Source organism: Pogoniulus pusillus, chromosome 8 (assembly GCF_015220805.1).
Source record: "Pogoniulus pusillus isolate bPogPus1 chromosome 8, bPogPus1.pri, whole genome shotgun sequence".
NCBI classification, from domain to species: domain Eukaryota; kingdom Metazoa; phylum Chordata; class Aves; order Piciformes; family Lybiidae; genus Pogoniulus; species Pogoniulus pusillus.
The window spans coordinates 17,672,669-17,688,290 of record NC_087271.1 but is presented as its reverse complement, the minus strand read 5'-3'; the positions used below and the strand labels follow the sequence as shown (position 1 = coordinate 17,688,290).

General features: G+C 44.4%; 1 protein-coding gene across 2 annotated transcripts in view; it reads right to left on the bottom strand.

Moving 5' to 3' along the window:
• CACHD1 (cache domain containing 1) overlaps positions 1-15,622 on the bottom strand; it is a 145,226-nt gene that overhangs the window by 84,926 nt on the left and 44,678 nt on the right. For both annotated transcript variants that reach the window (XM_064147405.1, XM_064147406.1), the window contains exon 3: positions 5,834-5,982. In XM_064147405.1, the coding sequence (XP_064003475.1) occupies positions 5,834-5,982 (149 nt within the window). The remainder of the gene's footprint in view (positions 1-5,833; positions 5,983-15,622) is intronic.

Sequence of the window (15,622 nt, the reverse complement as noted above, 5' to 3'; positions counted from 1 at the left end):
ACAGCCTTGATTCCCAAAGACCTTCCAAATCATCTCATCCAACCTTCAACCCACTGCACCATGCTCCCAAGCATCAGGTCCACACACCATCTATGTACCTCCAGGGATGGTTATACCACCGCTGCCCTAAGCAGACCACTCCAGTGTTTGATAACCCTTTTGGTGAAGAACTTCTTCCTAACATGCAGCCCAAACCTCCCCTCATAACCAGGCAGGCTTTCCTGATTGTGAGGAAAGGTTGGACTTGATGATCACAAAGGTCTTTTCCAACCTGATTAATTCTGTGATCCTGTGAAAGTTTTTAACTCGTATTTTACACACTTGAATTGAAACAGAATGAAGGAAAATGACAGTTTTATGAACTCCACCCAAAAGAACCTCAACTACTGATCATTCATAGAATCACAACATGTTAGTGACTGAAAGGGATCTCCAAAGCAGGATCACCCAGGGCAGGTCACATAGAAACACATCTGGGTGGGTTTGGAATCTCTCCAGAGGAGATTACACAACCTTTCTGGGCAGACTGTTCCAGGGCTCAAGCACCCTCACACCAGAAGTTTCTCCTCATGTTGGGATGGAACCTCCTGCATTCCAGCTTGTATCCATTGCTCCCTGTCCTTTTTCTAGGCACCACCACGAAGAGACCATTACCTTCATCTTGACACCCACTACTCAGAAATTTATAGACATTAACAGGATCCCCTCTCAGCCTTCTCCTCTCCAGACTAAACAGCCGCAGATCTCTCAGTCTTTATTACACAGCAGAGATGTTCAAGTCCCTTAATCATCCTCACAGCTCTCAGATGGACTCCCTCCAGCAGATCTCTGTCTCTCTTGAATCGGGAAGCCCAAAACTGGGTACATGCATAGAAGTTGGTCCAATTATTTCAACTACTGCTTGCAAAAGTTAAAGTATACTTGCTCTCAGATGTAAAAGTGTATTATTGGAAGGAAGGCTGCAACCCAGTAAAACAAACTCTTCCAAACCCCACTTCTCCATGAGAAGCTCGGTTGCACTTACAAAGTAAAAGCAATTTCCTAAATACCAGCTAGAGTTTATGGACAAACCAAGGTCATACCAAGACTAACACTCTGAAGGCTCCCCACATGCTCTACAAACCCACATGGCTTTACTGTAGTCTGATATCCTGCAAGAACAGCAAATACATCTGCAACTTCATGTAGCATGGCCCACCCAATTCTCCTCTGGAAGCACAGCTCTTCAGATATTCAGCAACTGGAGGAAGTGAATGGGATTCTCTTATCTCCCACTTAACTGCTTCGGAGAGGAAAGATAAACACAGAAAGCTATGATAAAACTGAACCACATTAGCAAATATTTAACCAACTGTTTGAAAATCAAGAAAAAAACAGACCACTTCTGAGGGTGGTATCACAGCCAGGGAGTCAATGATTTTCAGAAATAGGTTTGTAAACTCCCTTAGCCAAATAGCTCTGGTAAGGTTTGGAAGACAATGCTGCCAAGTACTGTGTTTTACCAACAAATATTTCCCCATTCCATCTCCTTTCACAAATTCAGATAAATATATTCCCTAAGGCTTTATCAGCAAAGGTAAATAAAAACCAAAAATACTCCTCCAGCTGCCTTGAAACAAGTTTGTCAGCAGCAGAAATCAGAGGATTAATGAATGGCAAAGCAACTCTCAACATACAGAGTTTGGAGACAGCTTTCCCACAAACCAGCAATGAAATTAATTTCAATCCTTCAGGGCAGAAACAAAGAGCAAGGTTAATGTTCCCACCAGCACAAGTGTATGGTTGGACTTAGAATCATACAGTCATTAAGGGTAGAAAAGCCCTCTAAGATCATCAAGTCCAATTGTCAATCTAAGACCATGACCACTAGACCATGCTCCAGAGTGCCACAACTACTCATTTCTTGAACGCCTCCAGGGATGGGGACTCAATCACCTCCCTGGTCAGCCTGTTCCAATTCCTGACCCACTTTTGCAGGAAACATTTTTTTCCTAATATCCAACCTAAGCCTCCCCTGGCACAATTTCAGGCCATTTCCTCTCATCCTATCACCTGACACTATGGAGAAGAGAACGACTCCCACCTCAATCCAAACTCCTTTCAGGGAGCTGTAGTGCAATAGGGTCTTCCCTTGCCTTCAGTTTCACATCTGAAGGTGCAGGGATGCTGCTTCAGTACTCTCAATAAATCAACACTCTTTACTCTTTTCCCCAGCCTCTTGCTGACATTGTTATAAGCCCTATCTCCACCCCATCAGGCCATTTAGGTTCCCAGACTTCCTGAAGACCTACTGAGGGCTTTCTCAAGAATGAAGCATCTCAGGCATGACAAAATGGAGACATCTGTATACAAAGGTATTTATCCTCTTAAGAAGGAAGATACTTTAATTACAATATTGTCTTGTAAACAGGCACCCAGTGCAATCACCATAGGGAATGTCTGGAGACAGCATGAAATCTGCTTCCCATGGCTCCTTCAGCAGCCTTTATTCGTGCAGAAACACAAAGCCTCATTTCCCATTAGTGATTTTTTCAAGGATTAGAAGATGCATGTCACTTGACATCCATTTTCCTTATCTCACATCAGTTTACCTATTCCTTTGCTAAGAGCCTGGAGCACTTTATTCATATGAACTGCCTGGGTGAAGCAGCACCTCTTTTCTCTGCTGCAAGGGGTGCTTCCTCCATGTAGCAGACAGCCTGGGAAAAGGAGCATGTCTCCAGGCTCTGACCCTACAGACACAAGTATAGCCTTGATGGTAATGGTAGGGCAGATACCAGATCTTTGTACCATCTACCTATGAGCTTGTCTGAAAGCCATGTTCACTCAAGTCTTGTTGCAACTCTGTCTCCCTCATTACCATCATGGTTTTTCCATTCCCAAATCTCAAATGCAAAGGTTCAACTGGAAATGCAAACACCTCTGTCTGAAGAAAGGAACAGTAAAAACAGAAAATCACATAGTCCCTGCTCTGTTGCTGAAATTTACTCCACACTGCTGAAACCCCACTCACAGTGCTAGGGTGTCCTCAGCACGGGAGTCCTCAGCACGGGAGACACAGACCTGCTGGAGTAGTGCCAAAGGAGGCCACAGCAATGATGGGAGGGCTGGAAGACCTCTGCTGTGAGACTAGGTTGAGCATTAGGACTGTACAGCCTGAAGAAGAGAAGGCTTCAGGGACACCTTCTGTGGTCTTTCAGTACTTCAAGGGAGCTTACAAAGAACCTGGAGAAAGACCTGTTAGCACAACCTGTTGTGACAGGACAAGGGGTAATGGTTCTCAATTACAAGACGGAGATTTAGACTAGAAAGGAAGCAGACATTTTTATTACACTGAAGGTGATGAGATGCTGAAACAAGTTGCTCTAAGAAGTAGTAGAAGCCCCATCCCTGGAACCATTCCAGATCAGTTTGGAGCTCTGAGCAATCTGCTCAGATATCCTTGCCCAGTGCAGAGGTTGCACTAAATGAGCTTTAAATTCCCCTTCCAACACAAACCATTCCAGAATGGTACAAACATAGCAGTCCAACCTCCACAGCCCACATGCTTCAGCATGTGATTGCTTTCCATTTACTCCAGAGCACACATTTGAACGCTTGAGTAAATCAGACCAGCACAGGAATAGGATTAAAATATTTGTTGAATTACAGCCTATGGAAAAGTCTCCTGCCAAAACCACTCAACAGCCACCAACTGCGCTGCCTCATCACATTGGTCATGCACATTCCAATTTATTTGTTTTCACCACTTTCCAAACAAGGTAGTTCCACTGCACAAACCTACGTTGGAGGGGAGAACAGGGATGCAACTTCTAGCACTTACTACATTAGTTAGGGCTGGTGCATTTTGGGTGCAGTAGAGCAACACAAAACAGAGTCAGGCTGTTCATTTTAATTCAGAACTTGTCACCACAGACTGGAATCACAGTCACATGGAACCTTACTCAGTTGGGCTTTCAACTGCAGGAGTCAACACCATGCAATGGCAGTAAAATTACTTTCCCTGTCACATCTCACTACTTGACCAAACGAGCAACTGAGATGCCAAATTTGGTTTTCGTCATTGCACCCTCCAACTCTGAAAATGAGGTTGCAGTGAGGTGGGGCTTGGTCTCTTCTCCCCAGTATCGGATGATAGAAGGAGAGGAAATGGTCTGAAACTGTGCCAGGAGAGGTTTAGGTTGGACATGAGGCAATAAATCTCTCCTGAAAGAGTGGTCAGGCACTGGAACAGGCTGCCAAGGGAGGTGGTGGAGTCACCATTCACGGAGGTGTTCAAGAAACCTGTGGACGTGGCACTGTGGGAAATGGTTTAAGGGCCATGGCGATCTTAGACTGACAGTCTGACTCAGAGATTGTGTGATTCTACAATCCTATTTTATATTCCACCTTGTGCTTTCTTAGCCCTTTTTGGCATCATTTATTTACAGTTACCAGGTCTAGTACTCTCAGAGTTTATCTCAAGCAAGATGGCAAACTGCCTTTGAAGCCAGTGCTTGGGTTTTCAAGTCAAACAGAACCAAACACAAGGCCACACATGGATAAATTTAACACTAACAACAAACATAAACTAAATATATCGAGCCATTAGAAAGACTTTACAGAAAGAATCCTTTCTCCAAACAATAGTTCATCATCCCTTTCCCAACTAATTGCTCCAAAACTGCTGCATTTCCAACAGTGTCCATAAACCAGATAGTGACGTAGAAGGCTGACAGAACAATCACCCAGCAGCCTGAAGTGCCCTCAGAGGTTCGAACGTCACCGTGCATTTAGAGGCTGAACACCATGTGATAAACATCCTTAAATACTGTGGGACAGGTCTTCAAATCCAGTTTAAAAATCCACCCTGAAGATAATGAGCTTCTGACACTGTTCTGCACTAAATTTTTACTCAAGTAGAGGGTACAGAGTGAAGCACCTCCCTGCAGCAAGAGAAAGGATATAGACTCAAGCAGTTGTAACACAAATATTTCAAAACTGAAGGAAAATCTACAGCCCTACAGACACCCACATTTTCAATGTGCAGTCTAATCCAAAGTTATCTCTTGAAAACAGCTTCTCTGCTCTTGTTGATCACACTCGTGCTGATACAGACCATATAGAAGTGTTTAAAGTGTTGAGCATTTAAAAGAAATTTGAATGCTTTTATTGGGAAAATCAGATCTTCTACCACACAGTTAGGAAACTCAAAGTAGTTCTGCAAATACACAGCATAACAAACCCAAGACAATCAAAAGCCTGGATTTAGACTACATTTAAAACCAAATCACACTGAAAATGAACAAATTCCATTTCCAAGCAATGCACTCCATTTCAGTAAATTTCTATGTACCAAACAGCAGCATGTCAACTCAGTTAAACTGTAATGCAACGTTTTTTAGCATGGGATGTACTAACCAACTCGTGATTTTGGTTACTGCATTTCAAAAGGAAAGGAAAAAATTTCCCATGACCAGCTTCAGAAGAGTTGTTCAGAATAAGTAGTGTCTCAGTGCAGAAAAAAACAAACAAATAAAAAAATCAAACAAAAAGATCCTGGATATAAATAGACTCAGTTTGTGTGAAAGACTTAAGGATTGAACAAAGTTTTTTTTTTCCTTTTTGTTTCATTTTACCATCACAGCTGAGTCCCAGTTCTTGTTTAGAGTGTGTACTTAGTAGAAATGTAAAAGCAAGAGGACAAGATAAGGAGGGCTTCTGGAACGCTGCCTTCCTCCTTTTTCAGAGCTCTCCAGAACGGCAGAAAACACGGGCTACTTTGCAAAGAAATCATCTTTTTTTCTTCGCATATTACATGACAGCAGAAGAGATTTCAGAATGCATTACTTACTCCATCATAGAGGGCGGAATTGTACAGCAGTCTTGGATGGCAGTCAAGGGTGACGTGAGATGAGCAGTGTACGATGCTTCCACAACTTGCTTGTTACGATTCACAACATCCAAGTAGCGGTTAAACTTCTCACGGATTTTTTTTGCCAGCTGAAAAATGATAACAATAGAGATTAAGCCAGTTAGTTTCTCTCTGGTACTTAGCTTAGCAGCCAATTTAAATGGAAAGGAGAAACCGCCTGGGTTAAACACCATAACTGTCGGCTTTGCTCATGCCACTTCAGTGGCACTCTGAAATCAAGTAATTAATAACATCTGCCATAGAAAACAGTCTGTACAAAAAGCCAAAATACTTTTGTCACCTAGCAGTGGGTGCTTGAACAGCAAGCCTTGCATGAATGAGAAGTGAAATTTCACAGTATCACAGTATTATCAGGGTTGGAAGAGACCTCACAGATCATCAAGTCCAACCCTCCACCACAGAGCTCAAGGGTAGACCATGGCACCAAGTGCCACGTCCAACCTTGCCTTGAACTGCCCCAGGGACGGCGACTCCACCACCTCCCTGGGCAGCCCATTCCAGTGTCCAATCACTCTCTCAGTGAAAAACTTTCTCCTCACCTCCAGCCTAAATCTCCCCTGGCACAGCCTGAGGCTGTGTCCTCTCGTTCTGGCGCTGGCCACCTGAGAGAAGAGAGCAACCTCCTCCTGGCCACAACCACCCCTCAGGTAGTTGTAGACAGCAATAAGGTCACCCCTGAGCCTCCTCTTCTCCAGGCTAAACAATCCCAGCTCCCTCAGCCTCTCCTCGTAGGGCTGTGCTCAAGGCCTCTCCCCAGCCTCGTCGCCCTTCTCTGGACACGCTCAAGCATCTCAATGTCCCTTCTAAACTGGGGGGCCCAGAACTGAACACAGTACTCAAGGTGTGGTCTAACCAGTGCAGAGTACAGGAGCAGAATGACCTCCCTGCTCCTGCTGACCACACCATTTCTGATGCAGGAATGGAATATTTCCATTATATTGAATTTCTCTTTCATTAAGATTTGACACCTGGATGTGACTCTACCTATAGAATGGTTTGGGATGGAAGAGACCTTAGAGATCATCCAGTTCCACCCCTCCTTGCCATGGGCAGGGACACCCACTAGATCAGGCTGCTCAAGGCCTCATTCAGCCTGGCCTTGAACACCTCCAGGGAGGGGACATCCACAACCTCTTTGAGCTAACTGTTCCAGTGTTTCATCACCCTGCCAAGAATTTCTTCCTAATCTCCAGTCTAAATCTTCTCCCTTTCAGCTTCAATCCATTGCTTCTCATCCTACCACTACAAGCCCTTGTAAAAAGTCCCTCCTCAGCCTTCTCATAGGCCTCCTTCAGGTACTGGCTTCTAACTGATGCTCTCCAATGCGATGCTCTTGGAAGATCTGACAAGGACAGGATGGAGAATAAACAAGCCACAAGTCAATTTAAAGCAGCTCTCTAAATGGACCCTTCAGGAAAGCCCAAATAACAGTATTAGAGCAGGCCTCATGTACAGAAACCTCGCACTGCTTCAGGAGCAAAGAGCCAGCACTGTTGCACTGAATCTTGTAAGGGCCAAGCTCATGGCAACTCCAAATGCTGCCATGTTCATCAAGAGCTTTCTCAGGGAGGTGGATCTCTGCAGAAGTATTTCACAACTCCTTTCTTATTGTAATTTGCAAAAGAAATCATCCCAGTTTGTGCTTGGTTCTTTGGATCCCCTGCTGCTTTCCTGAGGGGCATTACAGGCTCTTAGCTGAGCATCTTCCAGGTGATTTTCTTCATCAGTCTAGCAGCTCACTGTGGCTACTCATAAGCTACAGACCTCAACCACAAAATGAAAAACCTGTAACTGACATTGTAACAGAAGGAAAATAACAGCCACAGGTGAAATTCTTCCACAACGCTTTTGTTGCCAGAAGTCCCTCTGCTGAAGGCAGCCACTCATAAATCAAGACAAGGTTTAGAGGTTCCACTATTACTTGTAAGAGCAGCTGATCGTATTTCTCTCCTTTCAGAAAGTGAGAACAAACAGGCTGTCGTCCCTCCCCTGCAATTCTCAGGACTTGAAATAAATTAAGAGTGCCTAGCTTTAGAAATAGCAAACTGGGGACTTCAGCCCTTCTGTTTAAATGTTTATTAAAATAGCAGTTAATAGGAACAATGAGAAGTCAACACAACTTTTGCAACTAAATTCTTCTGAGCTCTGCACCAGGACTTGGTGATATGGGATTTGAATAATAGAATTGTTCTGCTGGAAAAAGAGCTTGAAGATCATCGAGTCCAACTGCGACCCTAACAACACAAGGGCCCTTAATTAAACCATGTGCTGAAGTGCCACAGCCACACATTTTTTTCAAGGCATGGTTGTGCCAACACCTTCTGCAGGCAGAGTCCCTGCTCTCTCCGTGTCAGGCAGATCCAGAGCATTTCTGGATACACATGGTGCTAACAAGGGGTAGACAGTACCTGCTAGGGCACAGCACTGACCTAGTGAAGCTCCTGTGCTGGCAGGGAAGAGCTTGCTTGTGTCTAGTTCACATTAGGAACTCCACGAGGAGTTTGACTAATAACTTTGCAGGGCAAAACTGGAAAGGGAAAAATCTTTGTTGTCTGAGCAAACCTGGCAGTAAACACAGTTACTAGGAAACATCAGATTTTATAAGAAACATTTGCAGAGACTTTTGCTCCTGGTCTTTCGTTCAAGGTGAGAAATTAATGAAAGAGAAAAGATTTGCTCTGGCATATTCAGCATCCCTTGCACACCATCTTTTCTCTTACACTTAATCACCTGCCAGACACATCCTAAACGAAGGAATCATCACTAAGCAACACACTGCAGTGTTGGATGCTCCAAAACGTTGCGTTTTGTAGTCCCTCAAACTTTTTCTGAGAGCTGAAGTGAGTTAGTTAATTCGTAACACTCATCCCTCCTGCTCCCTGCACACTCCGAACCCTACAAGGATGATTTAACAGTGCTGAGAAACGCATTCACTTGTTCCAGTTCCCCTGGACTGACAAATGTCCTTCCTAACTACTATAACAGGACATTTCATCGTGATTTACTTGGTTATGCGAATAACGGGGCCCACACTGATAACGGCGGTGCCTTTGCCTCCATTGTTCCCAGCAAATGCTGCAGCTCAATCACAGGTCTCCTAGGAGCACAGGTTTTAATAGGACCTTGCTCAAATGACTTGCAGAATTATACCTAATTAGTTGTGCAGAATGATTTATTGCCAAGGCAGTGGAGGACTACTAATGGTCTTCCTCCATGGTAGGCATCCAACACTACTAAATTGCTCCCAGTTGTTTGATAATGAGCTGCTGGGTAGTTAGTTCCTTTTTTGTTTTTCTGGTGAACTTCTTTTTGTCTGACTGTGCTCCACATTCTCAAGAAGTGTATTCTTTTGGAGGGTCTCAAACACACAGAAATCAAACTTCCTATAGCAAAGCATTTAAGCTTCCTGGTTATCAAGCTCCTCCCTCTGTTTGAGCAAATTAAATACCTGTGCTTAAGCACTACTGTAAACCAGACAACTGAGTCTACACACTTCTTCCTTGGTTTCCCTACCTGGAATCACAAAAGGGGACAGAGCATGAAGTTTGCTGAAAGGAAAGGACCACAAGACCAGCTTTAGTAGTAACAAAACTAACTGGGAGCAACAGAGCAGAAGGACTCTGGTTTGGAACCATACACCAATGCTGTACCAGAGGAGGTCTTGGTGATGATGAGTTTTCACCTTCCAGGTTGAACCACAAAAGCACCTCACAGCCTTTGAATTCTGCCTTGCTGTGAGGAGTTTGAAGATCTGACAAATCTTGTTTTCAGAAGATACCTCAGAAGCTGACAAAAACGAAATGCTTAGTACCTAAACAGCATCTCCTATTTAAAAACCTCTTAGAGGCTCAAAGTCATAGAATCATTGAATGCACTGGGTTGGAAGTGACCTATAGAGGTCATCTAGTCCACACCACAACCCCACCATGTCCCTCAGGGAAGCAGGGGAATTACACCATGTTAATAAATGTCATTACTTTTATTAAATGAGATCCAACACTTCAGTCATAGAAACACAGAATGGGTTGGGTTGGAAGGGACCTTAAAGATCATCTAGTTCCAACCTTCCCACCATGGGCAGGGGCATCTTTCACTAGACCAGGTTGGCTCAAGGCCGTGTCCAATCAGCCCTCAGTCAGGGCAAAAAGTCAAAAGCACATCAGCAACAAGGAACCTGGAGCCTTCTAGAGTAGGAAGACATCCACATACACCTAAATTGGAAGAATTAAATTTGTCTAATGTGGAGAACCCTAAAAATACTGCTCTTGGATAGCAACAGAAGGCTCTGGGGAGACCTTACAGTGTCCTTTCAGTACTTGAAGGGGGCCAACAGGAAAGCTGGGGAGGGACTTTTTACAAAGGTATGAAGCACTAGGACAAGGAGCAATGGTCTGAAACTAGAGCAGGGTAGATGTAGATTGGACATTACGAAGAAATTATTTGCTAAAAGCATGGTAGAACACAGGAACAGGTTGCCCAGGGATGTGGTGGAAGCCCTGTCCCTAAAGACACTCAAGGTCAGGCTTGATGGAGCTCTGAGCAACCTTCTCTAGCTGGGGATGCCCCTGCTTACTGCAGAGGGGTTGCACTAAATGACCTGTAAAGGTCTTTTCCAACCCAACGCATTCTATGATTTCATGAATACATCCAACAATCAAATCCACTTTAGAAACAGCTCACTCAAAAAAAGTCACCCATGGCAAGCTGATCCAAACCCAATTTTCCATTGAAAATGGATTAAACTGAACAAACCATGCAAGGGACCAAAGGGTAACGCACCCATCAGCTGGGAAACCACTAAACCCAAACGGTTCTAATTCAGCAAGCCAAGAAGGATCATCCATCCAGATGAAAGCCTAACAAAACTAACTGAATTTTTCTTCCATAGTTGGGCTTCAGTGGAGCACAAAAAAAAATCCATGGCAGTGAAGAGGCAATTGCCAGCTCTCAGTGATTAAAACAACAGCAAAAAAACCCTCCATAATTCAGGCTGCCTAGCTCCTCATGGGTGCCTGGCATGCCCATGCATGCGTGCACACTCACATCATTAGCTCAGAAACATTATTCAGTTTGCAAAGTGACGCTCTCAGCTGCCAGAAGAAAAGCTGCTGGCTGAAATCAGCTTCTCATTTTCCTATATAAAACCCTAAACCCTTTAACTAAAAGATGGGCTTTTTCCAATCTATTCCCTGCTTTATTTAGCCTCCCCCAAGCAGGGCAGTTTGTGGCACAGGATGGAAGAACTACACCACAGTGGCTACGGAATCTCCAAGGTTTTAATAATTTAATAAAAGGGCAGAGCACTGAACCACAAAACCATTCAAATGCAATTGTTTGAAACAACTTTTAGGTAAAAATGGAAAATTGGGCCCTGAATCAGGAACATAAAAGGAGCAGGGAGCTAACATCCCACGCTTGGGAATACCCTTGGGTAGGCACCAAGTGTAACAGACATTTCCTGCTCTCACAGAAACATTCAAATGCACCTATCTTAATGGAAAGGAAAATAAATCTGGACACTTCGGGACATCAACCACAGTTATCCTGGGGTCAAGACTCAAAGTGTTCTTCAGCTCATTTTAAAAACAAAGACGGAAGGAAAAGAAGCCTCCCTGGGCATTGCTCTCATCTCTTTTTTTCAGACTTCTGTATTTTCCCCTTAGTTTTCGGGAATGGAATAAGCAGCCATGAGTCTCTCCTCCAAACAATGCAGCCATTAGCTCTATTTTTCAGACCTTTTTTGTTTTGTTGGCAGCTGGCTTGCAGCCAAAGCATTTCAGTTTGCAGACAGGTTGGACGGTAACACCTGTTTCTATTACAGCAGCACCCATGGGTAATACACTTCAATTGTCACCATCTCCAGTGACAACCTTTCATCACAACATCAGTGAGCTTCCCTAATTTTCCCAGAGACATTTGCCTCATTTGCATTGTTCCCCTGAGCTTCCCCTTATTTTTTTTCTCCCTTTTAAAATCTTCGTTCCCCCTCAAAGCTCCACAGCTCCAAAGTCTTCCGTTCTCACAGAGCACTGAGGGAAAGCACAGCTCCAAGGTTGGGTTTTACTTCTGGCTGCATCTTGAAAGCCAAAAGTATTTTTAATGTTTTCAAGCCTGTAGATGAAATACGTATCAATGAGGTTGATAGGCACTGATGCCATAAGACACTCACAACCAGGGATTTAACGCTGACAGGCTCCTCCAAAACCACTTTTCACACATTGAAGAGTTTAGTCTGTATTTTTACTTTAAAAAAAGAACTTGGAACACAAGTACTTCAACTCCAGCATCCACCAAGCACTTCTCCTGCTGTATCACATCCTTACTGTGCATCCAGAGATTTCTACTTTTCACGTATTTTTATTCCCATTCCTGTTTTAAATATACTTATTCCACAAAAAATTATGCAAAGGCTGGAGCCCCTCTGCTATGAGGACAGGCTGAGAGAGTTGAGGTCATCCAGCATGGAGAAAATAAGGCTCCAGGGAGACCTTCTGGTGCCTTTCCAGCTCTTAAAGAGAGCCTAGAAGAAAGCTGAGAATAGACTTCTGAGCAGGGACTGTTGTGACAAGACCAGGGGTGATGGTTTGAACTAAAAGATGGAGGTACAGACTGGAGAGAAAAAAAAAATTGTTCACTGTGAGGGTGACAAATCTCTGGTCCAGGCTGCCCAGAACTGTGGGTGAGGCCCCATCCTTGGAATCACTGCATGTCAGTTTGCTTGGAGCTCTAAACAACATGCTCTGGTTGTAGATGTCCCTGAGGACTGCACAGGGCTTGGACCCTCCATTCTAAAGCATTCTATGATTCTAACCTGCTTGGCTTTTGAAAAAAAACCACTGCTTCTTTACATACACAGAAGGGCACAGATGGCAGTAAGGAACGTGGCTTGAGAGAGGCTCATAGAATCACCACCAGCTTGTTCCATCACCTCTGCTTTAGTAGATTCAAATCATTCCTCCTTGTCTGGGTGACAGTGAAAATACACTCCTGAGCGTTCAGTCAGGGTGCAGAAAGCTACTTTCCAGTGGGCATTTCTTCAAAGAGACCAACACCTATTAGAGGTTTTCCACTTGGCCAGTAACTTTGGCAAGGCTCCCCAAGACTTAACTCCAAGGAACAAGTCAAATGTGGCGCACGACAAAGCCTAAAGAATGTCCGAGAAGTCGTTCTGGAAACGTTCACCATGGCACACCTCACCCTTTGTCATAAGGCTACAACTAAGTGAGAGGAAATCCCCCACTTTGAGAGCCTTTATAGTTTTCATATCCAAGAAGATGCCACACTCAATGGCAAAATCTAGAATCACAGCATCGTTTTGGCTGGATAAAACCTTGAAGTTCACCAAGTCCAATCATTAACCCACCACTGCCAGGTCATCACTAAACCATGTCCTCCCTCAGCACCACATCTCCAGTGATGGGGATTCCACCACTGCCCTAGGCAGCTTATTCTTGGCCTTGACAACCCTGTTGGGAAAGAAATTGTTCCTCCCGTCCAAACTAAACCTCCCCAGCATAACTTGAGGCCATTTCCTCTTGTTCATCACTTATTCTTGCAAGAAGAGAACACCCCTCCCCTCACCAACTGGCTCCAACTTCATTTCAGGCAACTGTAGAGAGCAAAAGGCCTCCCCTCAGTCTCCTTTTTCTCCAGGCTGAACACCTCTGGTCAGTTGCTTTTCATAAGAATTTTGGTCTAGAGCTTTCACCAGCTTGATTGCCCTTCTTTGGGCAACTTGATTGTTTTTCTTCCTCTCCTCTCAGAAGATTTCAAAGCTCTTTACCCAGTCCAAAACCGACCAACCAAAATCCAACCCAACACAAAGCACAGCACACCAACATACCAGGCAGGTCTTACCACCCTGTATCTCACAGGTCAAGAGGAGAACAATTATTTCTCTTACAGTTTCTACAGAACCTGAGCAGGCAGAGCAGTACCTGGGGCTGACACATCACAACCTTGTTTCTGCTAAGAATAGTCAAGAATGCTCAAGAGAACCACACTTGGTTTCTCTCAGACTGCTGTGCTGTTATTGCAGCAGTCTGGCACTGGCCCAGTGTCACTGTTAAAGCTGTCAGCTTTGACAGTGGGCATTAACCATGATGTGTGACATGGCGAGGCAGTGGGACAGCAGCCAAAAGCATCCTTGCACCATAGGGGAGACACTGTCTCCTGATTTGGTGTCAGAGATCTGATGTGTTCATCAGTCTCACAGGCACAGGTGCTGTAAAGCCAAAGAGGCTTGGGGCAGTCCATGACTTTCATCACAACAAACAGTTCCGCAGCAAGCCTGTCCTTCCAGGCTGAGGCACAGCTAGACATTAAAAAGAATCACAGAACTACTTCAGTTAGAAAAGACCTCTAAGATTCACAGAATGGTTTGGGTTGGAAGATACCTGAAAATCATCCAGTTCCAACATCCCTGACATGGGCAAAGACACCTTCCCAAGGACCAGGATGCTCAAGGCCTCATCCAACCTGGTCTTGAACACCTCCAGGGAGCCAGAATTCAGAACATCCCTGGGCAACCTGTTCCAGTGTCTCACCACCCCCCCACTGGAAAGAATTTCTCCCTAATCTCCAGCCCAAAACTCTCCCTCTTCAAGCTACAATCCATTCCCTTTTGTCCTATTACAAGAAGCCCTTGTAAAAAGTCTTTTCACAGCTTTCTTGTAGGCTGCTTCAGGTAGAATAGAATTAAGCAGGTTGGAAGAGACCTCCAAGATCATCCAGTCCAACCTAGCACCCAGCCCTAGCCAGTCAACTAGACTGGCACCAAGTGCCTCATCCAGGCTTTTCTTGAACCCCTCCAGGTAGTGGAAGGTAAATAGCCCATGCCTAGGAGGTTGCAGTAAGGTGGGGGCCAGTCTCTTTTCCCTACTACCTGGTGACAGGACAAGAGGAAATGGCCTGAAATTGTGCCAGGGGAGATTTAGGTTGGACATGAGGAACAATTTCTTTCCTGCAAGAGTGGTCAGACATTGGAACAGGCTACCCTGGGAAGTGATGGAGTCACCATGCCTGGAGGTGTTCAGGAAACCTGTGGACATGGCACTTTGTGACAAGGTTTAACAGCCATGGTGATGTTAAGCAATTGTGAAGGTCTTTCCAACTGACACAGCTCTTTGAGTCTATGTTGCCATTCTCTCTCCTTGGAGTCCAGTTTCATGTTCTCTACACCACAGAAACCAGATGTCTGGCAGGATGCTGAACACATGCTGGCTTCCTTGAAAACAGCTCATCTAGATTTTCCCCTAACAAAGCCCACCATCTTCCACTTCAACCATATCACCACTTTACACTACAACATTTTCATACTGTGAGTTCTCTGATATGGAAGTCACTTACAGGAGGAAAGGAAACCAAGTTATTTTGGGCAATCACCATCCAATTTTTAATAAGCTATTCAAAGCCAAAGAGGTTTTATCTGTTACGTGCAACAGGAACTCTTTAACTGTAGACCTCAGAAGTGTAAGCAGTGTAACATCTGAAGGTAAACCACTCCTTGTGTGGCATGAGGAAAGCCAAGCCTATTAAACAGTTAGGCCTGAAGGCCAACAGCTGTAGGTTTTCACTTTCTCAACAAACTGAAAGTCACTATTTACAGTTTGGGATTAAAAACAAAATAAGCTAAAGCCCAACCCCTCCTCCCATAATTCAGTGATTTGCCAGAAAAAAAATGCCACTTGATACAAATCCCCAATTAAT